The 24,730-nt window shown below is 39.1% G+C and overlaps 1 protein-coding gene across 2 annotated transcripts in view; it reads right to left on the minus strand.

Moving 5' to 3' along the window:
* Positions 1 to 24,730, minus strand: part of CPED1 (cadherin like and PC-esterase domain containing 1) — a 158,801-nt gene that overhangs the window by 122,096 nt on the left and 11,975 nt on the right. For both annotated transcript variants that reach the window (XM_086747358.1, XM_086747365.1), the window contains exons 3-4: positions 24,164 to 24,350; positions 1,742 to 1,848 (exon numbers count right to left, since the gene is read on the minus strand). In XM_086747358.1, the coding sequence (XP_086603484.1) occupies positions 1,742 to 1,848; positions 24,164 to 24,350 (294 nt within the window). The remainder of the gene's footprint in view (positions 1 to 1,741; positions 1,849 to 24,163; positions 24,351 to 24,730) is intronic.

Raw genomic sequence — 24,730 nt, forward strand, 5'->3', positions numbered from 1 at the left:
AATATGGGAAAATAAAGTATAGAGTCTTCCTCCATGGCCATCATAAAACAAAATTTTAGTTTTACAGCTCTCCTCCTGGCTGCTGAGTTGCACCACTTCCCTGCCCCTGCCCCCTTTTCAGTTTCTGCAGCTTCTCTATTCTTCGCCAGTTACAATCACTGTCTCTCCCTGCGTGGAAAGAGCCTATGCCTCTTGAGTTGCTGTGCTTGGGAACAGTGGTAAGCTAACATAGCTAAACCACATCCAGGCTCTGCAACAAAGAACGGTGTTGCACTGTGGTATAGACATGCCAGCAGCGAGTAATGTTAGTCCAATATTTAAAGTTATCCGGAGATATGGGCCATCTGGTTTAAGTCCCTGCTGTGCTGCAGACTTCCTGACGGAACTTGGACAACTCCTTTGATCACCTTATGTCTCAGTTATTCATGTGTGAAACTTCTGGACATTGTAGAGTGCTGTAATGACTATTATATTGCACAGCATTACAGCCTCAGATATGATGACAATAAGCAAAAAGGAGTTTGCAGAAGCCTGGGGTGTTTTATGATCTAAGACCTGAATCCAAACCATATATATTCCTAGTAAACTGGAACTGGTATAAAAATTTCACTGGATACACTTAGATAAGGCATCCTGTCCCAGGGAACTCCAGTGTACATGCTCCTAGCTCTGACTTCTGTGGACACACTGAGGTTTTTCACATTCTCATGAACTTCAAACCTGAACTAAATACCTTTTAAAAACGGCTTTATTTCTCCCAGTCCCTCAGGTCACAGTGTATACTTTTGCATCATGTCATTATTATCTGTGCCATGTACTTGAAATATAAGCCAAACTTTATCCATAGTTTGGTCACCTTTTTTCAAACAAAGCCCTGAGTTTAAGTCACTTACATATTTTCACCAATAGGGCAGGTGCTTATTTATACATTTGCATATCTAAATAACCTAAACTGTGCTCACAACATGTTCAACTGAAAAAAAAAAAAAAGCAATCCTGAAAATACCAAGGAATATTGGCACTACTGATGCTTTGGACTGTGAGTAAGCAGATTGCAGTGCCAGAGCAAGGAACTGCCATGAAGGCCCTGAAGGAGGAAACTGGTCCAGCTCACACGTTATCAATTGTAGGAGCACTGTTGCTGTTTGGAGAGGTGCCTAAATTTTGTTTACAAAGGAACAATTACATTAGATTAAACTCAATAATGATATAAGATGTGAAGCCTAAATTAATCCAGTTTCTCTTCTGCCTATGCTATTGTTCTGAAATACTGAATGCATTTGCTAGTTGTTTCTCCCTGTTTCTAAATTCTCTTTTCCAGTGAGGTAAATTGCTTAAATTTCCCTTGACTTCTGCAGATGCTTTTGCTGTCTGACATGGTGGTTGAGAGTGGCCAAGAATGCAGAAGTTCAAGCTTAAGAAGAGAAAAGGAAAACTTGACACTCAGTTGTAACAATTTTCAGTATTTACACTGAAATACTTACATCTAAAATAACATACTATGTCCAAATGAGAAATTGCTTTTGATCACTGGGTGTGATATAAAGAAGAATTAAAAGTTTGTATCTGACAAGTATTTCTCAGTAGACAGGAAACTTGGAAAAACCCTTTTATTGCTGTTAAACCATGCTGCTACTGTTTAAAATAACTATCAGATACTTTTCTTTTTATAAGTGAGTGCAAAAATTTGGGCTAGCCCTGTCCTCTCATTCCCACAAAGGATAACACAATAATCATATACCTTCTGGAAAAACTCTAGATGATGTAAGTCTTCTGTTTGAATGCAGCCAGTACCACCTTTGTTTCTTGAAGATAAGCAGATTAAAAGATCCCAAGGGCCTATACCACCTATCAGGAAAGAAAAGAAACATTTTGAGAAAGAAAATATCATGCAATTCCTATTTGAACAAAAAATACTTAGAGCCAAATCCTGAGAAATAGCAAACTGTTCAAGCGCTACGTACATGAACAGCTACAGGTGGCAGAAGGGAAAAAGACATGTTCACTACCACAGTTCAAGCTTTTGAGCTATATTTAGGTATTTCAGAGTTGGCACCTCCTGTTATACCTGACTACTGATGTCCAGTCCCCTGGTGTCTGACCTGTTTAGCATTCAGAACTGAAAAATCTCAATAACATGGTGCTGCTTTGATTTGTTCTTTTTTTTTCTGAACTCCTCAACATGCACACTTAAAATGTACATCCACTATAAGCAGTGTGATCTTCTGAGTTCTTTTATTATTGGGAAGTAAAGTTTACAGGAACAAGTTTTTACTTGCTTAAATTTTACTACTGAGCAAGTAGCTAGCTTCTGAGTTAGCTCTGATGCTTCCTTTCTGGGACAAAGCTGACCTGTGAGACAATAGGATTCTACTCTCAGGAAACAAGCAACACCGGAGTCTTTGATGGCTGCTGAAGAAGAGATTAAACTAAACTGCACCGATTAGAACATGATTATGGATTAGAAGATACAAATACATCTTGGAGCTTGCCCGTATCACAGCGTGTGATGTGGTATAGAAATGACAGTGTAGCTACAAACGAGCTTGGTCAGCTCCCTGAAGTGGTTGTTTGTTTTCTTCTGTATACAGCCTTCATAATCTGGACTCGTGAGAGATGGCATCTCTCAAAAGATTAACAGAATCACTAGATCTGTTCAGGATACCATGAATATGTTCAGTGAAGGGTAATCTATTTCAGTGACAGGACGACAATTAGAAATAAAGAACTTCCAAACAGAAAGAGCAGCCAGAGCAGCTCCACAGCACCCAAGGCAGGGTATAGCATTAGGTCAAAGCTCTCTGCAGGACAGCTATTTCAGGGACTGGCTGGTTGCTTCTTTTTCCCAAGGTTAGGAAGACCGCATACATTTGCATACATTTTACATCTGTGATACCTTCCTAATTTTATTAGATTACCCCCTAAATTTGGTCCCATTGGCAGCCCACAGAGATATTTATTTCCCTCTCCAAAAGTAATTTTTCCTTATTCCAATCTCAATTGCAAATGCAAAGCAGGGCAAAGATTCTGCTTAAGGACATTTAACACTCAATTTGTGTTAAGTACAGTAATGAACCAATTGTGCAGAATGGGTCCAGGAGTATGAAAGTAACGATCACCTTTTTTTTTTTATGTTTATAAATAATGTGACAAAGCTGAAGAGATGAATTTTCAATTACACTGCATCCATTACTGTAAAGAATCCTTCAATTTTGCATTATGAGGACCAGTGTTATGGTATAAAGATAATTAAGGGATGTGAAATTTAGACAAGACAGATTCACTACATGCTCCTTTGTGAAAGAAACAAACAAAAAACTGCAGATAGGTAAAAATGGCATAGATAGCAAATAAATGAAACCTTACAGAAACGTACAAGCAAATACTTCATTTTAGTGCAAAAGATTGACAGTGTTAACAACCTACTTGATGACCTCACCAACTATGTAATTATCAGATAAGCAAGATGTTATGTCTTTGACTAGTAAACACCTTTGAATAAATCATTATAATTACATATAAAGCACAATGCCTAGCTGTGTGCAAACTGAAAGGGAGCTGGAGGGAACTCCATTTCTCAGAAGCAGTTCATTTCCTTCCCTTGTTTATTGTTACATATCCTGGCCAGGCATGAATTTGATCCCTGACTCCAAAGAATATGCTGCACTGTGTATCATTTGCCTTTAGGACAGAGCAAAGTGATCAAAATGAACGTAGCAAAGAGAAGAAAAGGAATGGAAAAAGGGCCCTCAGACCTAGCATGTTTCTGAGCCGGTGCCCAGGAAGTAGAACAGTTAACTTCTAGGAACCATTTTTCAGGAGGGGTTGAATGCCTGCCATTATTTGTGTTTTCTATTTAGTGTAATTAGACATCTAGCCAGTTATTTCAGTACAGAACAGTCAGAACTGAAACGTGTCTATTTATAGAAAACAGGAGACTTCCTATTAGAAAAACAGCGTACACCTAGTGCTGTCGCTCAGAGTCAGGCTGACAGAGCAGTCTGACTTCTATTTAAATGTGTCAACACACTCCTAATCAACTACGCTTGAAAAAATGTTCTTGGAAAACAAAAATGAAAGATGTATGTGTTACAATAGATTTTTAGTTCTGGAGCAGACTCCTATGTGAATAGATACAGCCTAGAAATTGCCTGTGTCACTTCTCCACAGTTTAACTTCTTGTGGAAAATGAACATCTATGATCAGGAGACCATGAGTCTGCCTCCCTTCTACAAATGCAATAATTACAAAACTACATCTCAGTGAAAAAGTGTTAGTGTTAATATTCCAGTAACACCAAATGGCCCAGGCAAAGGATCCCAAGCTGTCAGGCACTGTATTTTAACACAGAAGACGATCCCTTTCACACAAATTATACTTAAAGTAAAGCAAGATACAAGGTGTGAACTAAAACACTCTACAACACAAAAGAAAGGAAGAACAAAAGTGGCAGTAATAACACAAGTCATCACAGAAAAACTCATGTTTCAAAATGTTTTAGAGATATTTAATGAAGGAACATTAATAGTGTCCACATTATTCCATCATCAGTGTACATACTGTTTCGCTGATTTCCTGTAGACTTCACATCAGAAGCAGGCTTTGACAGGACACGTGAAGTGGAACATGGAAATGGATACTTCACACTTGAACAATTTAAATACTAGCAATTTGCATCAAGCTTTTTCAACATAATGGGCTTTGCCTACAGTTACTGAAATCTTGTTGGCCTTCTTCAGAAAACTAGTGGTGCTCAGCATGCAGGAGCAGTAGACCAGTTAAACACTCTGAACTCCCACCTCATGGAGATGGTCTTTATTGCTTTGTATTACTTTGCGTTTGCAGTGGACAAGCAGAAGAGTGGTCACTTCTTAAGATAAGAATATGCAATTGTATGTTCATCCCTTCTCAGAGCATCTTTTCAAAACAATATTTTTTTAGTTCAGCCTGTTAATGAAGGCCTTGCCTACACAAGCAATGTTCATCTCCAGAATCACATCTTATTGTGGCAGGCAAAGTCATCCGAATGTTGATACGGTTTATGCTCACAGCATGGTGCTTTTATTCATCCATCTTTTTTTGCCAGCTGTTTCCCCCTCCTCTCCTCCACTCTTTGTAGCCCCCTCTTGCAGTCCCATCTTAAAAAGTGTTTGCGTACCTGAGATGTGTATTTCATGTTTACCTGAGAATATCAACCTGAGTCGCTAACCCAAGAACCAGTAGTACAGCACACTTTGATTCCAGTCCACTCTGACCATATTTAATTACTCTCATTCTGAATGAGTTCAAGTACATGCTACACAATTTAGAGGGCAATGAGTTTCAATTGAAAATCAGTATAATGTACAAAGAGTAATTTTCAACAAGATACGACTGTTTTCATTGACTTTGACATGTTACTAGGAATAATTAAAATGGTTAACGTAGAAAAATAATCTAAAAGATAACAATCTAGAGAGAAAAACAAACATGTTTTTAACAGCAGTGGAAATTGCAATGCAGAGACCAATAAAAACATTTAACTTTTTCTATAAATATATTCCACAGAAAGTTTTTGTATTCTGATATTATAGATCAAAGTGAACAGAAGCAAAATGAGACCTGTAGGATTTAGTGGGGTTTTAAGCTTACAGCATATACATTTATAGCTTAAATTCAAGACTTTCTGGAGGTTATTTATAAAATAATCTTATTCCTACCTATGAAATTATGTTCTCTCAATGAGCTATGATATTGGAGGCTGGATTTTGCAGGAAAACTGTTAGACGCATGTAGCTCCATGGAGTTTTTATTCTCTCATGTGTATACACAGAAAAGTATTCTTTCATATAACCAAATGAGTAAGTTTCATCTCTGTACCATCGCTTGACATTGCATTTTTCAGTCTTAAGGTCCTCATTCTGAATTTCAAAATGAAAGAACTTTGAAAACCAAATACAATTTCCATCTTTTATGCTCATCTTTTTGCACTTCATTCATTTTGGGAAATGAAAAGGCTGGTCAGCTTTATTTTTATTTTAACTTCTAGCCAATTTGCAATTTTGCAATTGCTCACACTATCACCCCAAAGTAATCAATTTACAAGCACTAGAGAATATGAAGATGACAAGAACCAGACAACATTTGTTTCTCAAGAGCACATCATATAAAACTAGCCTAATTTCTTCTGACAGAATAACTGATTTAGTGAATCAAGGAAACAGTAGTGATGAAACAGTTTGACTTTAGTAAGTCTTTAGACACTGTTTCCACATAACATACCTATCAGGTGACTGCATAGCTATTTAAAAAAAATGAAATCTACACTATGAAAGTGGATTTTTTTTTTTTTTTTTTTTTTTGGAGTAGAATGTCAAAGCATACCCTACTGTACATTCAGTTCTGTTCAAATTTCTCATTAAAAAATTGAATTATGGAATAGCAGGTGCATTTATAAATAGCAAATGACACTAAGTAGAGGGGAAGTATAAGCACTTTGGATGATGAGAATTCAAAATAATTTTGACATATGGTCTAAATTCAATCTGAGAAAATTCAAAACAAGTTCAAAGTGCAGTGATTTGGAAGGAAACATCAGATGGACAGATACAATTGGCCAGAAAGCACTACTGCAGAAAAGGACCAGATTGATAAACTGCGCATGAATTAACAATATAATACTGTTGCAAAAAAAAAAAATAAATCCTGTTGACAAAGATTTATTGAGACTGAAAGAGCTCATTTCCCCTCTTTTAAAATTGCAGTTTGAATTTATTCCATGTCACAAAGAATTCTAAATAACAGGGACTATTTTCTTATAATCAAAACCCCTCAGACATTAAGAATTGCAACCAAACCTGTTTATGAATGTTATATGCAAGGGATAATCCTTCTGCTGCAGTTGGCATTGGTCATACCTCATCAGTAACACTGTTTTGGGAAATATGATTTCAGTAGAGAGTTAAAAGAAGGAGTTGGGTTTTAGAAGACCTTGTATGGGGTCTGACTGGGATGGAATTAATCCTCTTCCCAGCAGCCCGCACAGTGCTGTCATTATCAACCAAACCAGTGTTGATAATGCACCAATGTTTTTGCTATTGCTGAGCAGTGCTTTCACAGTGTCAGCACCTCACTCTGATCCCCAGCGAGTCAGCTGGGGTGGGCAAGAGGCCGAGAGGGGATGCAGGTAGGGCAACTGACCCCAGTTGGCCAAAAAGATATTCCATGCTACATGATGCCATGCTCAGAAGTAAAACTGGGGTGTAGTCTTTCCAAAGCTACCATTTCTTGGAGGCTGGCTGGGCATCAGTCTGCTGATGGGGGATGCTGCCTTGAGTGATTGCCTTTGTATCACTTAGTTGTTTTTTTCTTTTCCTTTTTTTTCCCCCCTTTACTTTTTAAACTGTCTTTATCTCAACCTAGGAGTTTTTCTCACTTTTTTTCCTCCAAATGTCTCCCTCATCCTGCTGTGGGGCTGATGACTGAGCAGCTGGTGGGTTGCTAGTCACTGGCTGGGGTCAGCCCACCACACGTTTGAACTATAAAGAAGATCAAAAGAAATTTTTTTTTTTTTTAATGCATTTTCTCTTAAGGTTAAGGTGATAGGAAATGACTTCCCCATATGTTTTGGGTTTGGTTGGGATAGAGTTAATTTTCTTCATAGTACCTTGTATAGTGCTGTTTTGGATTTGTGACGAAAACAGTGTTGATAACACAGCGATGTTTTAGCTGTTGCTGAATGGTGCTCACGCATCACCAAGTTTTTTTTCTGTTTCTCACGCTGCCACACCAGCAAGGAGGCTGAGGGTAGGCAAGAAGTTAGAAAGGGACACAGCCAGGACAGCTGACCCCAGCTGACCAAAGGGATATCCCATACCGTATGACATCATGTTCAGTAATAAAACTGGGGGAAGAAAGAGGATGAAGGGATGTTCACAGTTACGGTGTTTGTCTTCCCAAGAAACCATTAGGCATAATGGAATTCTGCTTTCCTGGAGATGGCTGAACACTTGCCTCCTGGTGGGAAGCAGTGATGCATTCCTTGTTTTGCTTTGCTTGCGTGCGCAGCCTTAGCTTTGCCTATGAGACTGTCTTTAGCTCAACCCATGAGTTTTCTCACTTTTACCCTTTCGATTCTCTCCCCATCCCAGTGGAGAGTAGTTAGTGAGCAGCTGTGTGGTGCTTCGTTGCCAGCTCAGGTCATACCACTACATCATAGAATAAATTTTTACCCATCCAGAATCATTTGTCCTCTTTAATCACTGCAGGCAGGATACAAAATAAACATTTTAATTTGTAGCAAAGATTATATAAAGAAAGTTTCTAACCACAAGGATGGAATAGTGGAATACATTACTTTAGGAAGCTACAGAACCCTTGCCAAAGGAGATCTTGGGATTTGTACATGTTTTTTTTTAAAAGGAATTCCCCTCAGCTCTATGTGAAGCGTATTTCCAGGCACCTCTGAGCTGCATTCACATGAAGAGAAGGTTTTCAGGAAAAGGTATTGTGTAGGTACTGACTCTAATATATTTTTGGCATGTTTTAATCCTCATCTTTAAAAAGAATATTATGATGAATAATATAGTTTTAGCTTCAAGAATTATGAGTTCTCATAGTCTAGAGGGGGCAAAAAAAGTTGGACTCCTCTGCTTCTCCAGGATAATGAAGTGAGCACAGATTGAAACAAATTTGGTGAGTAGGCACATATTTATGGAAGTAGCTACTTGTTCACAAAATTGAATTTAAACAAGACAGAGGAATATGTCTTACAAAGCAGACTTCAGCCCTGTGATACAGTCAGTTTACAGGAGCCAACAGTCTGCTAGTCAACAGTTTAGAGTGGAAGACCTACCGAGTCAGAAAGACAGAACCACTGCCTCACTGCCTGGCTCTGGACTCCAGGCTGGATTTTGTGCCTTCCAGCATCTCAGAGGGCAGCAGCATCAGACAGGCTGTGTGATGGGGTTTGGGGACATGGAAATTCTACACCTCTGAAGATCTGAGCCTTCACTGATAATACTCCAGGGAAAAATATCCTTTGAAGCCTATTTCTGGTTATGGCATCTTGGCTGTCTCACTTGTGCAAATATCAGAATGCCACTTGTTGGTCTGAACGCTTTCTCTTTGTTAATGATACAGCCTTTTACAAGTTTTTGATATCACTCTTTCATTTGTAAGGCTTTTCCTAAAGGAATGTCTCATATCTAGGTGTGCAGCAATTTTCCCCTTAAAGAAGTAGTAATTGGAAATATTATAATTTTTCTTTTGGAGTGGCTTTTGATAGTCATGAGCTATCACGAGTTTAAACTCATGACAACGATGAAGAAATGATCACTCTGGTAAGTGAAGATAGTATAGGAAAAGATGGTGAGGTTTCTGGTATTTTTTGAACTATTCTGGAAAGCAGCTGTTCACCTGCCCATGTGCAAACCTCTTGCTGTTTCACACAGAGTGCTCCATGCTACTCTGCTGTAACACACAATCCAGTTGAGCAACCATCTGCTTAACTAGACAAATTAGGCTGAAATCTTCTGGCATATTAATTGCAGTGTAATATTATAAATGTAAAAAAAAACCAACCATACCCTATGTGTGAGGCTGAGATTGTTTGATGCTGTCAGTTCATTCACAAAATACTTTGTACAGTTGCTGTATGGCTGCCAGGGAAAGGCTGTAGGAATCCTGAGGACAGTCACTATTCACCTCCCTTGAGGGTGATCAGGGTTTTATTTGGCTCAGCTGTCCCATAACTAAGAGGATCTGAAGCGCCAAGGGAAGTATTTTCTGTGGAAGGGAGGCTGGTGTGAACCAAGTGGAACCAGTCTAATTGCCAGGACATCTCATCTGTCCCTGAACAGCTTAGCATAAAACATTGCCTTGTACTCAAGAGTTAATGCACAGTCACATCTGAGTTCAGCATTTGGGTAGTGAAATAGCCATCTGAAGTCCTATCACAGTGTCTCACCCATAAAAACAGGATAATGCTTGACTATTCTATATCTCTTTGCAAATACTGTGGAGAGATGTTAGGTCTAACTACAAATCAGTAGGCATAGTGCTTCCACTCATCTGAAAACAGAGCTGTTTTATTACTGTTTCTTTAGATCAGGAAGGGCCAGGCTGCAAGACTGCTTTTTTTTTTTTGTCAATTCAAAGCAGAATATTAAAAGTACAAAAGTAAATGCCAGTAAGAAGCCAAAAGCTATCAATTTCTTCCAGAAGAACTATTCTCAAATTTGGCAATATGTTTTCCTTTTTCTGCTTGATCTTACACTCTAAAACTGCCTTGGACCTACCTACCAAGTCAACCAGTTACCATCTTCCTCACTGCTAGTACAAGGCAGATGACCTTCTCTAAAAGAAGCAAAAGAAGTCTATTGCAGGCATAAATACAAGAACGAGGAAGAGACAGGACAATCCTTTCTCCATTTATATCACTTTCAGTCATGCAATAGATTAATAATCCTTTCTTCAATCAACAAATTACCCTACTATAAGAGGGAACCAAAAAAGAATTTGTAGACCTACAGCAAATTATTTGAAGTGGTGTTTTTTATTTTGCAGATAATTGGTTGTCTGTAAGATAACAAAAGGTAATGCACAAAAAAAAATTTGCTGTATTATTAAACTATGTCCACGAATTTTTTCTATGCAATCAAACAATGAGCAGAATACTGAAAATAAAAGTAACTAAAGTACATTCAAAAATTATATTACTCCGACTTGGGGAGAAGAGTATTGTAGTATGTAAAAGACAGAGGCATGAGATGGTTCTTAGTTCATTGGGAAGAGGCCGTGTCAGGCTAAGAATAATTCTCCATTGAGTTGTATGACAGACTGTCACTCTAACAACCTATAGTTTTTATCATGGCATAATATGTCAACTCAAGCTATGAAAGTATGCCATCAAAATACTTTCTGAGCTACAGTAGAGTTCAATAGCAAACAAAAGGAAAATATGTAGTCCTGACCCAATGGCAAACACATCAGGGCAATTCAAACACTCAAGCTTGTTATTCCACTTCTGTGCTTACACACTGCACTTTGGATGAATATTCAGATTACTCTGGTATGCTCCCCACACATGGGTTCTTTCTGCATAGCAAGCCTCAGTGAAACCAAAGCCATCTGGTAATCCAATATGGTATGTTCCACTTCTATGCAAGCTAAAAAGGTTTACATCCCTAGTTGCTCCCAAATGCTGGAATCCTTACTCTGTATGTATTTAGTACACCAGGTAGGCTACTACAGTTGAAGCTGCTAGAGATGTTTCTCACTTGCACAAGAAAGCATCATGGGACTGAGACCTAACCTCCTCTGGGATGGAAGCACTTGGCATGTAGTTAAAGCACACAGCTGTCGCAGATCTGCCAAAGCTCAGCTAATCCATCTGTGCCGGTGCTTCCTTACCTGCTGTGAAGGTGGAGAAGGAAACTCTGGCAGAAAAGCCAGATTGAGAGATATTAGAGACAGGCTACTGACAGTAGAGTGTGATGAAGAACCAGGTGAAAACTGGAAAGAGAGGATGTGCATGTCGGGAAGGGGTGGGTCATATAGTTGAGATATGCGAGGATCGGATTGCGACGAAGAAGCTCACAGGGAGGGCAACTGTATAGTCAAGGAAGTCATTGTCCATATGCTTCATCTGTCACAGGCACTGGAAAATTTGCAATGATGTCCCTGCTCTAGTAGCAGGGTTTGGGGCTTAGCATGAAAGGTGGCACTAGGTCATGCCTGGATCAAAGAAAATAAATCAAAACATTACCAGATTTTCACGCATGGGTCTCACTGAGGGAGGAAAACCACTCTGCTTCCTGTGATGAGGAAGAGGGTGCTCAGCTCTCCAAGTCTCAGAGGAAAGGGAAGAATAGCTCCGCCTTGCTCTGTGCCAAGGAAGAAGACCCCGCCTGACAAAATTCGCTTTGGACAACTCTAGCTGCTACATGATCCAAACTATTTTAACAAATAACTCTTGGGACTATATCCAGGAAAGAACTTTGTATCCCTGTTTTGTGCACCCTAAGGCAAAGTCATGCGGCAAAGCAGCACGCAGTCATGAAGTGGAAGGATGGATCATGAGCAAGTGAGTCAAATCAGAGTTGAAAAGAGTGCATGTCACAGCTTTTGAGTACTTAACTGTGTGCTGCTTGTGTGCATATATGCCTGCTCTGGTCTGATATTCACAAGGTTCATCAGGATTCCAAACTATTTATTATAAAGTTATTTTATTTAAACTTCAGATAAACAGGATCCCGGGGAGGATCAGGCCCAGTCCCCATCACAATGAGTGAACAGGAGCCCCAAAGCACCTTGTGGACCTGGGGAAGGGGGTAAAACACATTGCCTAAGAGTTTGGGATCCATTACAGGGTGCAGAGGAAGAGCATTTCCCAATGGCTTATTATGGACTGTTTAGTGGAAAAGGAGGTATCAAGATGGTTTGAAGAGGAAGAAGCATGGGGAAAAGAGGAACAAAGGGATAAAAAGGGCTTGCCATCTCTAGGCAGTTGGCTGGTTGCTGCTTTTGGCTGGCCGTGTCCTGACCCTGGTCAGAGCAGTCCATGCTATCTTCTCATTAAACTCCATTACCAACTCTTTTCTTGGCAGCAGGGCTCTCTCGCATGTGCATGTGTCTGGGGCTCCAAGTGCAGCCCCTGAGACATGACCAGGGCTTGGAGGTCTGTGTGTCTATGATGGCAGCAGCTCGAGCAGGTGAGCAAGTGCCTGTGTGAGCTCTGGTGAGTGGCTGTGGGTGCTGTTCGTGTTTGTGTGAACGCTGAGTGTGATCTGTGTGGCTGGCCGTGTGTGCATGTATGGGGTGTATAGGGGGGTGTGTGCGTGTGCCGGCTGGGAGCACACCCTCAGCCTCACTGCTGGTTGGACATGGGGGCATGGATCTGCATCAGCCTCACCTCTGTCAGGCTGCCGGATTTTCCAGTCTTTAACTTGGATGAGTGTGTTCACAGGAGCTACAACAAAACCAAAAGATACGGACGCATCTTCCCCACTAGACTGTAATGAAGCCTGCTGATCCTACTACTCTTACCGGAAGAGTCTGGCTGTTTAGAGAGGCGCATGCAACAAATGGAAAGAGCCAGAGGCTGGAAAGAAGATTCAGCGAGTGATTCAATGAGAAAGCAGTGCCTGGGAAGGAGGTGTTCTGCCCAAGGAAATCAAACTGACAGCGTGAGTATGCTTTCCATCCTATCACTCCCACTCTTTGCAAGAGGACATGAGGAACCTGAGCTGAGACACCCTCTGAACGATGGCACTAATGAGAATTCATCACCGACTTTAAAGGGCAGAAACTGTGCTAGAGCTGAGAAAAGAGCCTCTTTCCTTCTATGGATATAGAGAAGCCTCAGGATAAGCAGCTAAGTAGTAGATGGGTTTATTTGTCTTCATGTCCTGTCTCGTTCTAATTACAATGAATTAGGATAACAATTACAATATTAAAATGTATAGTGATTTATCACTTACGCAAGAAACAAAGACACTATTTTAAAGTCCAAATGGCATCCCTCGATCACTGCATTTAGAGCACTTGGGCATCCTATGCCAACATAATTGATGTGTCAGATTCCTTAATACCCAAGAGGCAGGAAATAATTAGAATATTGAGAAAGAGAAGCTTGGGAAGAGATGCAATGGCTACACTAAACAGTGTCAGGACACAGGCTTGCAATCCTCTGCTGTGTTTGTTTTCTTCTCCCTGGGTGGCCATGCAATGCCCCAGGCCTTGTTTAGGAGACAGCTCAAGCCAGTGGCAGTTCCTAAAGCCCATCAGAGAGCAGGCCACCCTCAGTCAGAGGAAAAGAGTTTAGATACGTGGACATGAGCCATATTGTGTCATGTGTCCGCAGTACTAGGGAACTGACCAATTTTATTTATGAGTTAGACAAAACCACAGAAGACAGGGATGCAATAATTCAGCCACAGCTAATGTGAGGGAGAATTCCAGCTGTACCCCACTGATACTGTTTTCTCTGCAGCACCCTACACTGCCTTTCAACTGTACTCACCTGGCAGGCCATGAGGTAGTGAAAGTCGGTGATATAGACATCATCATGACTGCCATGTAGAGCATCCATGAAACATGGGCTCTAAAGTAGAAGTTAAAATTACCTTTTGAAACATTTTAAAGAAACATAGGGTCAGACTTCTCACTTTTGGAGATCAGCAGAAAACTCCACATTGTTACATCCACAACAAATGTGTACTGTAACTTCTGAGATGTAAATCAGTGTGTCACGGAGCTGGGTAGAGAAGAAAAATAAAACCAGTGCTTTCTCCTACCTCACACATCATCCTGTCATAAAGAGGGCGATATAACTGGTCTACAGTTACCCTCTGTACTAGTACTGTCCTGAATACTTTTTTCTTTCTATTCTTAGAACTCTCTCCAAAGGCCCTCTAATCTCTTTTCTAAAGCCGTGGCACTTCATTCCAAGTGAAAATGGTGTTAACATGTGCCAAACCCTACGTATTTAAAATCCTTGTCTTCAGCCTACTTTTACAGAAAATTACCTCAATTATTTTGTGCTGAAGACTAAGGAAAGATCCCAGTGATACTTAGCCTCACTGTGGCTGTGAACACTGGAGTGAAGGATTTTCTTCTTTTTGAGATGGAGTCACTGAAGCCAGATGGAAAAAAAACCCCAAACATCTGGTCCAAAATAGCTAGGTCTTGTTCTTATGTTGTTTATCAGCCTGTTTTACAAAGTACTTTGATATGTTGATAGGTTTTCTATTTTATCTCTTGTACAAAAATAAATGAATTGTAGCAAACAGTGGTTTTCTTCCAAATAAAGAAAAAATTGTTTGGTCTTGTTTGACCATTTTACAACAAAAGTCCTTTTAGGAAAATCGGATCAATAAAGCTGTGTTCTAACTGTCAGATCTAAAATAACTGTAGTCCTGACAGATTTATCTTGCATTTATACAATGCAGAATAAAACCCAGTATATTCTAGTTACATACACATTTTTAGTAGTTGCTATAAATTAAAAATTAAACTCCTTTTTTCTTTTATAGCTAAATATTTATTTTGGAAAGCATTACCACAAATGTCAGAAACAAAGTCATTACAATAATGAGCTTGTTATAGAAACACTTTATGCCTTGAATCATTTGTTTGAAACTTTCCAAAATGCATACCACTCAGCTCTTCTGTCCTTCCCTCTATCAGACTCTGAACTTATTTTATTTATGTGAGGCACCCCTGAGGGAATATGTTTAGACTACATTTTTTTGATCTTGCTACCAGTTAAGGTTGTTCAAATCCGATTCCTTTTTTACTTTTTAATCCAAATCCCTTCCATATTTTGTCCTTCTGTTGTCAAAAATTGACATTATTTTGTAAGGAAACATGTCTGCCAAAAATGATGGTAGTTAATTATTTTTTTTCTTTCTAATCAAAGAGGAGGTGTCAATTTTAGCATTAATGTTCTATATGAGATTTAAAAAAAAAATCTGAAAGCTCTCATAAAAAACTTGAAACTGAGGGATAGCTAGTTTTGATTTCTGAGTACGTCAGAGAAGTTTCCTTTCTCTTCAACATCTGTGCAAACTAGAATTACTTCCAAATGGACAACCTCAGAGGCCAAATGAAAGAATATTCAATATTATATTGAAAAATCAACTTTGAGGGACTATAACGAGCATCAGAAGGGTATAATAATCATTCCCTTCATGAAGGAAAGATTTCCTTTGATGTAAAATAAGCCAGTTTAACAACAATATGGTGCATGAAATTTTCAGAAACATGTTCTAACCCGTGGGTGGCTACCGCCCTTTTGATGTCTGGGGCATTTTGAGGATGCAGCATTCAAAAGGGCTGTCAGCTGAAAGTGGATGGAACTGGAGAAAGTTGGAATCTGAACCTAGGAATGGAGTGGGCTGGCTGCAAATTACAATGAAGGCCCACATAGTGTATAAGCTTTTTGCTATCTGAACCAATAAAAGTCATGGTTTAAAAAAAAAAAAAATAGTTTAGTTTCAGTAGCATATAATGCCTGTAACTAAAATGGGAGCACAATGATGAAAGACAGCACACTTCTCACAGCTGACCAGGGCTCAGAGCCAGCAAGTGCATCAAAAATGGTGCACAGCTTCCAGCAGCCAAAACACTGGGCAACACTAATGCAACAATCCCTTAAAGTGCTCTAGCGGGACTGCTACAGGCTTCTGGCTAGATTTACCGTCATCCTCCCAGCACCTGTATTAGCAGACAATCATCTGACATTTAGGAACAGACAAATATATCCATAAACCAGAGTCTCTGCTTGAACTCTGTAAGAGCCAGGATTCATTTCTTAAAGGGAAGCATTTTAAAAGTACTTGAATAAACAATTATCTGCTGTTACCTTCTTATCGCATAGGCTACATTTACAAAACATTGCCTCAAACTCTTTTACAGGATTTGCATGCTACTAGCATATGATAAAGCTTGTATACTTACACCTTAATCCCTTGTATTTATTTAATTTCAGTGAACTGCACATTGTTGCTTTCCTTTGGCCAATGTGTGTATCTGCCTGGACACTGGTGTTTTTCAGATTCTATTAACATGACGTAATTTATTCCAGCAAAGTTTAATTTTAGCTCACTGTGTAATCAGTATGTAATATTTTAATTATTGTAAGTTCTAAGGCAGCCCAATAAATAGCATTCTCCACTGGACTGTATGCTCTGTTTATATGACTAGAAGCAACATTCAAAGAAAAGTATGTTTGGTGACTTCATGACTAAATGCTATGTTTTGGTTTTAACTTGACAAAGTTCAATGTCCTTATACTTTTGTTATGAACAAATAAATAATTTCTCTTTCTCAAGGAAAAGAGTGCATTTGAAACAAGGTTTCTAGTACAATTCTATAGAGGGTTTATTTTAGTGATACAAAGAAATAAGTTTGCGTGCTCTTCTGCTAGAAAACATGAATATGTTCTGCTAATAATTAGGAAGGAGAATACATATTGTTCAGAAAAATATACGATGCATTTAGATTTTCTAACAAGAAACCACAACATCACATTAGAGAACAGAATTTATTTGAGTTTGTCAGAAACTGATCTGTCTTGTACTGAAACCAATTATGTCTGTGGCATGAGATTAGGCATCCACTTTCAACTAGTTAGCAAATAGCCAGGCTTAATTGATAAAAACAAAATTTAAAAGTGACCAAGACAGTGTATGTTTCTGGTATATATTTTCTTCCTAAAACTATATGAACTTTCATGTTAAATAAGCCAGAAAAATTTAACAAACATTAAATATGTTTGTAATTCATTATGCTCTGAGAATCACATTTCTACCTATTTAGCTTGTTTAGGAAATTCCTTACTTAACAACATACAAAAAGAATGCTTCTGAAGCGCACATTTTACTTGTCAAAACTTTGCACAGGACTCACATGACATACATTTTGCATTAGGAAAGCAACCAGTTTTGTATACTGTCAGCTATATTTTTGTACCAACAGTAACCAAAATTATTTTTGGAAGAGAAGTTGTATCTGCTGGATTTGAAGATATACATATATTTGTATGGTAACCCACAAAATACTTCTGTGGCTAGCCTCACCATTATTATTTTGCACAATATTTAAAATGACTGACTTATAATAGAATGATCTTGTGCTTTTGCTGGCATGCTAGGTTCTCCAGTCCTGCTTATTTAACCTTACCTCCACAGGGTCGTTTACACTTGCAGAACCTGATTTCAATTTACTTTAATTTTCTCAGAGACTTTTGTATTTATAAAAGCTGAGCATCTAGTGACCTCTCTATTCCTGACATTTCCTTTAGTCTCCACTATGAAAAAGAACAAAAACCCCAGTGTCCCATTTCTGTTCCAAAAAAACTAAACTGCTTTCTTCAGTGGGTTGGTCTTTGTAATAGAAAATGGCAACCAGATGTTTACAGAATACACCAGCAATTTTCCTTGAGGCCTCTACTCTTTATAATTATTTGCTAAAGTTAGTTGGACTTCATGGAAACTTGTCTGAGGCTGTAACACAAAGCAAGTAGGGTCTCCTCCTAACTGTACTCTGAACAACTAAAAATAAAAAATTAAATAAAAGCTGACAACTAATGCTACGTACTCCTGTTAATGTATTTCAAACTCCATAGAAAACCACTCACTAAGGGAGGAGATTTGGTTCTCTTAGCATTGATTTTTACATGCCGTCCCATGAAAACCATCCCTATTTCAAAGTACGTTATTTGCCTTCCACCTTCTCACACTTCAGCTGGCTATACCTCAAGCACCACTATTTTTGTGCTCAGTTTCCTTTTCCACACTCCTGTCAGGAATATTTTCTCATAAATTAGGGGTTTTTTGAGAATATTTTTCATTCTAAAAAGATGCTGTAAACTACATATTGCTTGTTCCTTGGTTAAAGACCTGAGTCACCACACTGATTTGTACCTGGAATCTTTCCATCTGCTTTAGAAATCACTGTTTTCCCTCTTCAGTTTCTTATCTGCCTCATTTTCTCAAGGCTAGTCATAGACTTCAAGAAATCTGTGAGTCCATCTTGTTGTCCCACAAGGGGACACGGTACACCCAATAAAATCTCTTTACTTAATATTTCAAGACCTCTAAGACTGACTGCTCCACAGCTCCAGGGGATCCATCTGATTACTTCACTAGCCTTACCCTCAAACCAGCTTTCCTAATATCTAACCTAACTTTGTTGTTCTTGTAGTACTTCATTTCCTATATACCATAGGCATGAAGAACAGATTGTTCTTTTTTCCGTGGCGGCAGACTTTTAAAATATTTTACATTAACAAGTACGTCTGTTCCCCAGTCATGCCAGTCTTCACACTTATTGAAGAAAGAGAATCACTGTGTCATCCTGTTTCTACCACCTCCTCTAATTCTCACTACTTTTGCTGATGTCTTGGAAAATGAAAAGCGAATGCCTGACATTCACCAGACATGGCCCTGGGGGCCTCTGAAACCCACTGCTATAGTTTATTCTCCAGACTAATTAGCAGCCCTGAGGAAACCATTACTGGCTGCGCTTACAAAGTAGCACTTCTGCAAGTTCCTACCTTGCTACTGGCCAGATGTCATCAATTAAGCTGACCTGCAGCTAGCATCGCTCCACGTCTGCTGAACACTCATGCTTGCTCCTGCAGGCTCACACTTCCTGACATTCCCCAAACAGGAGCTTTTAAAGGGAGCGGCCGCTGGGTACAAGGAAGCAACACAGCGCTCTACAGAGAGCCAAGGAGGGAGGCAGCAGAGGCCATATCTGCCGTAACAATACGACGATTTGCAAATCAGCATTTTACAGCAAAATGAGTTACATCTGAATATATCCAAGTTGCAGTAACAATAAGGGGTTATTCGCTCCTTGCTGTTATACTTAAGTAATGCCATGAGGTGCCACCTTAAATGCCAGATAGATCTCTTGACCCCAGCACACAAAGAGAAAGGCCAAGATTTGCTTGGATTTGCTCCCATGGGTCTGTTGTCTCACTCATCCCTTCCTGTTCTTGGAGCAGCTCCACCCAAGCACCGCTCCCACATCTGCAAGAAGCCAGATCGTCCTCATAGTTAGTTGCTGGAACCAGCGCTTAATTTCCACAGCCAAGTACTTAAGCACAGCATGCATTTTAAATGGCAGAAAAGAGAACAGAATTCAATGCATATTGATAAAGTTAGCAAAGAGGAAATGACTTCAGATTGAATATTCTTTGCAATATATGTAAATTTAATGATATATATAGAGTATCTGATCTCTACTTAACAATCTCAGATTAATTAATAGGACATGAAGCTGGTATTGATTTCAGTGGAAATAAATATCAAGATTTATTGACCCAAGAGGTAAATATCAACCAAAGTAAGATGGGTACAATACTTATCTTATAGAACAATAAATCACAAAAAAAAAACCCCAACCAAATCAATATATGTACTGTAACAATCTTTGCAATGGCATGGCTAAAATTTCATCTTCAGTGGCTGTCACTCAAACTACAAACAGAAACCATAGTAAAGTTTAAATACTTAACTGTAGTATTCCAAAAATAGGAAATGATTGTGTAAAATCAATCTATGAAAATGGTTTACGATTTTTTTTAAAGTCACCCATTGCAATTGCACAAACTTCCACCAAATTATTAAAACTAATATTCTAAGGCAGCAGAGAGCATATAATGTTACGCTGCACTCAAGTTTGACAGCAGTCTGAATAGATGTGCTTTTTTCCATGGACAAACTTATTGGCTATTATTAAGGTTATGCAGAATTTTTTCCATTCCAAAAGCAAACTGTAACAACAGAATTTTGCATGTTATTGCAGAATGATTTAAAACTCGCTGGTCAGCTTTGAGGCATACAACTGCACATGTTTTTCAGAGCCTGTAGTTTTCTGAGATTTGCAGAACTATTAGTAAAGGTGAAGAATTGAGAAATTAAGGAAATGCCTTTTAAGGGAGGATCACCATTGACTAATGAGGCAGGCATACTGAGCAAAAGGCAGAAAAACCGATGGATCCAGAAAGAAAGATATAAGTAGTTTCTTTATCTTAGAAGATGTCATCTGGGAAAAGTATGGAATTCAGGAAAGATTCAGGCAGCAGACAGTAACTCGGAAACATTACTTTTGGAGGGCAGAAATGCATTTTAGTGCAACAAATTTCTGAGATAAAACTCTCGTGTTAAAAAACGTTTTGAAAATGTTGGCAGAGCATCACAGAGCCATAGGGACCCACAGATCCTGTTAATCTTTGCTGTGGCCCCAGATATAAGAGCTTCTCGTACTGGAAGGACAGGGAAGAAGGCAGAAGACCGTTAAATATTTGGCAAGTTCCTCTCTGGTGTTTGCCACTCTGAGAGGATCTACGTGTGCTCTGAAGTCAGGCAACTCATCCCACTCACCTCTGACAGAGCAGCACAGCTCTGTGCTGGGCTGAGGGAAGGCTGGCCTGTGGCTTGTTTAGCTCAGCAAAGAAAATATCCCACAAGAAAGCCCAGAGGTGTGGGGCTTTCTCACTTCTCCTTCTGATCCTTTTATTATTTTCTGTGAAGCTGTGTAACATGGTTTCAAACCTGCTCCAAGGCTGCAGCAAAAGCAGAAAATGTCCCAGAGGCAATGTCTCTATGAGCAAATTCTCACATTTTATACAAAGGAGGAGGAAGGAAGTAAGAACACACCAATCACACCTTCTTCTGCCTGGCTGGCAAACAAAACAAGTGTACCATTTATAGATGTGCTGGTCAATACAATCTGATGTCGTTCTCATCAGCTGTTACTCAACTTCATTGGAACTGCTTGCTTCACAGTGGACATAGCACAGATACAGGAGATACTGAACACGCTCAAACAGATCTACCCCGGCAGCAGCTGCATGCCCAAGGTGGCAATCCCAGCTCTCTGCAAAACTTCACTATCCTGTCGTCTGCTAGTAAAACAGTACCACCTCTCTATCTCCATCCTAGCAGCAGACCAAGAGATGTGTTAAACCTTACAGAAAACCTGCCTCATTTAGGGCTGCCACAAAAGGAAGACTCAGAGAGCTCAGAGCAGGCACAGATATCATCAGGCCATGGGCTCTTCCCTCCATGTGGGCTTAATTGTTAAGGAATGGTGAAAGCACAGCTTCTTTTTGTTCAACCAAAGCTGCTTGAGAACTTACTGACAGAGCTATTTTTGAGTGAAAAATTAGGGGTTTGAATAATTTACATTTTACTGCAGAAAGCATCTGTACAGATTTTTCACAGGAAACCCATAAACCACAGTCTGTTTGACTGAAAAAGGAAAGGTATCCTTTTCCTTTCTAGCTAGCTATTTTCCAGTTACCAAAACTCAAAATGTTTTGGTTGGTCTGTAAAAAGTGAAAAATTTCCACTGAAGAAAACTGTTCTCCTGATGTTTCTCTCTGACGGCAACGAACTCAACAGAGTGCTGCAGCCCAGGTGTGGAGGATCTCTGTGGAAGATTAGTGTGCAGAGCTGTCACATTTGGGTTTCAAACGGGAGCAGAATTGGTCCTGAAAGTGACAGTGGGCCAGCACAAAAAAGTTAGGAATGTTTGTAGTGATTTTTTTTCCATATATGACTTCAGCTACAGTCTTGGCTCTCAGCCATTCTAAACAAAAAATCCTTTCAAAATTAGAGTGAACTTTGAAAGATACATGAGTAAGACAGACTGCAAAAAAAAAAAAAAATAGAAGCACTGGAGAGAGCTGCTAAATAATATCGAGTAAGAAGGGATGCCTCTTTCTATAGATTTTTCACAATATTCATGATCTATGTTTCTCAGTCCATTATCTATATCTTTTTTAATAGAGGCTTCAAGGAACATATTTTAAAATAATTTATAACACTCCTATTAGGAAAATATTATGACAAAGCATAGCTCAAAATACCCATATCCAACATAAGGAGTGCTGTCCTATCCAGAACAGTAAACCCCATCATCTGCTGGCAAAGAAAAAAAACGTTGAGTATAGCTTGTTTAGTTCTAAGAAAAGATCATTGGTTTGGTATGCAGACATGCTCTTTAACTTCTTGTTTTTAAAATGTAACCTTAAAGCTAGGCACTTATATAATACAGGGAACAGCTAAAGGCAGATTTATGTTGCCATGAAATCAAATTATTAGAGTCTTACTCTTTACCTGAAACTGGCAAGCATGTAACTTTTTTACATACTCCAACATCTGCTGGAAGCTGTAGGATGTTCCTGGAAAATACGCAAAACCTTTTTATTATTTTTTGTTTTATTACTGGAAAAATACTACAGGAAGTACTAGTGCTAGCCTGTAAAATATAAATAGCCACAGTTAAGTTGACTTCTGCAGAAGCAGTGTTTAGAGGGTAAAAACCTATACTGGAGAACCTGAACCTGAGTTCATCACTGTAGCAAAATCTAGTACAGTTATTTTTTTCTAAGTTATAACTGAATTTCATATACCTACTTCCTTGGCCACTTGAAACAAAAGTATTTCACAGACCTGGTGCACGTGGTCCCCAGAGATGCTATCTTTTCTCTGCAGCCCATCTGACATTAGCAAAATCTGTGGACATTCTGTGTTTTGTCACTCTGGGATGGAAAGTACTCAAGGTAAGAAGTGGCTGAAAGGTGCCTACAAAACCAGATTAAAATAAAAGACCAAGGCGAAGACAATTTACTACTTCTCGATGCAGCCTGGCAAGAAAACTACATGTACCTTATTTTCAATAAAGTTTCTTAAAGAAACTTGAAATTAGTGGTGGAATTTTGAGCAGCCTCAAGTATGCTAAATAATTAAGTTTTTCATCTATGAAACTACTCTGATGGTTAAAGCATAAAGCAAAACTGAGCTCTTTGGTAACCCCAGGAATATACTGCAAGCTTGAATGATGCAAGTGGTACTCCCTTTAGCATGAGAAATAACTAACCACACCATTTTTCTACTAACAGGATGGTGGCCTGTGTATTTCTTTAAAGCCTTCCAGTTCCAAAATTGGCTTCCAACAGAAGACCAAATTGAGATCACAGTTTCAGTTCATACTTCTAAGGTGTCCAAGAGCACTTAAACATGGTCAGCATATGTAACGGGTGCCCAAAGCTCCTCTACGATGCACAGTATAACTCAGCACCACAAAGCTACAGTCCCTTCTGCAACAGATCAAGCTTTTTCAGTAGCCTGCTCTACCTGTGAATCGAATTTCAACAGGAACTAAGAACCAGCAGTAATTTATCCCAGCTTCTGCTGCAAGTGGAAAATGCACTTCTTTTCTGTTGTCTTTAACAAGCTCACAGAACGATCAAAACATCACCAGAGGAAAAAGTGCATCTTCATGCATATAGCTTTTCTTTAGGAGAGAAAATGAGAAAGAACCAAATGGAGCAGCTTTGTTTTGTTATGAAATGCTCTACTGAAAATCGCTCCATTATTATACTGATGAAGTTGGTATGGGAAGTCATCAGGAACCAAACTGATGTGATTTGGTTGTCAAGACTATGATGAATCACTCTGTGGCATTTTTTTTACAGAAGGACATATCTAATGAAAGAATCATCTAATTGTGGACAATTATCTGCATACCTGGGAAAGTCTAGAATTTGGCTTGTATCCTTACTCGCATCCAGAGTTTAATGAGCTTTAGCTTTTTGGAAGAATGCTGGATCAATAGCTAGCATTTAGTAATTAATGAATTAACTAAGTCCAATTATTCTTACTGTGATAAGGGCCCTCATGCTTGGAATTTTCCATCAGTCTCCTATTTTCAAGGACTGTGACTGTATATCCATGTTTTGCCAGGATGCGCTGACAGAGCTGGCGGTCTGTTTCACGGTGGGCAGGAGGTGCATACAGAACTGCTCTTCGCGTATGGCTTCCAAAGTACTGGAGAATGGAGTCATCGATCTGCAGCAAACACAATGCAAAGACAATGATAAGAGAGGACACTCCTTAGCAGTATAATATATAGTTGTTCTTTTTCACAAAAAAAAAAAAAACAACTACTAACTTACTGTGACAATCCGGGAAATATTTCTGGTATAATTTAAGATTCTCTTTATATTAGGGACTTCTGACCACAAATTCCATTTTGTCTGCCTCTCTGTTTTTTTCTACCTTCATTTCGGACTGATATTGTAAAGGTTTGAAAGCTCAGAGTAGCAATGGAGGATCTTTAAACCGTGGTCTTCCCTTCATGGAAGCACCTCTGGCTGAAATCTGGCCTGCTCTGGTGAGCTGGTAACAGTACTTGCCGGGTGACTTTGTCTGTGGCTTCAGGCTGATCT

This window comes from Chlamydotis macqueenii, chromosome 1 (genome assembly GCF_036417535.1).
Source record: "Chlamydotis macqueenii isolate bChlMac1 chromosome 1, bChlMac1.mat, whole genome shotgun sequence".
NCBI lineage: Eukaryota > Metazoa > Chordata > Aves > Otidiformes > Otididae > Chlamydotis > Chlamydotis macqueenii.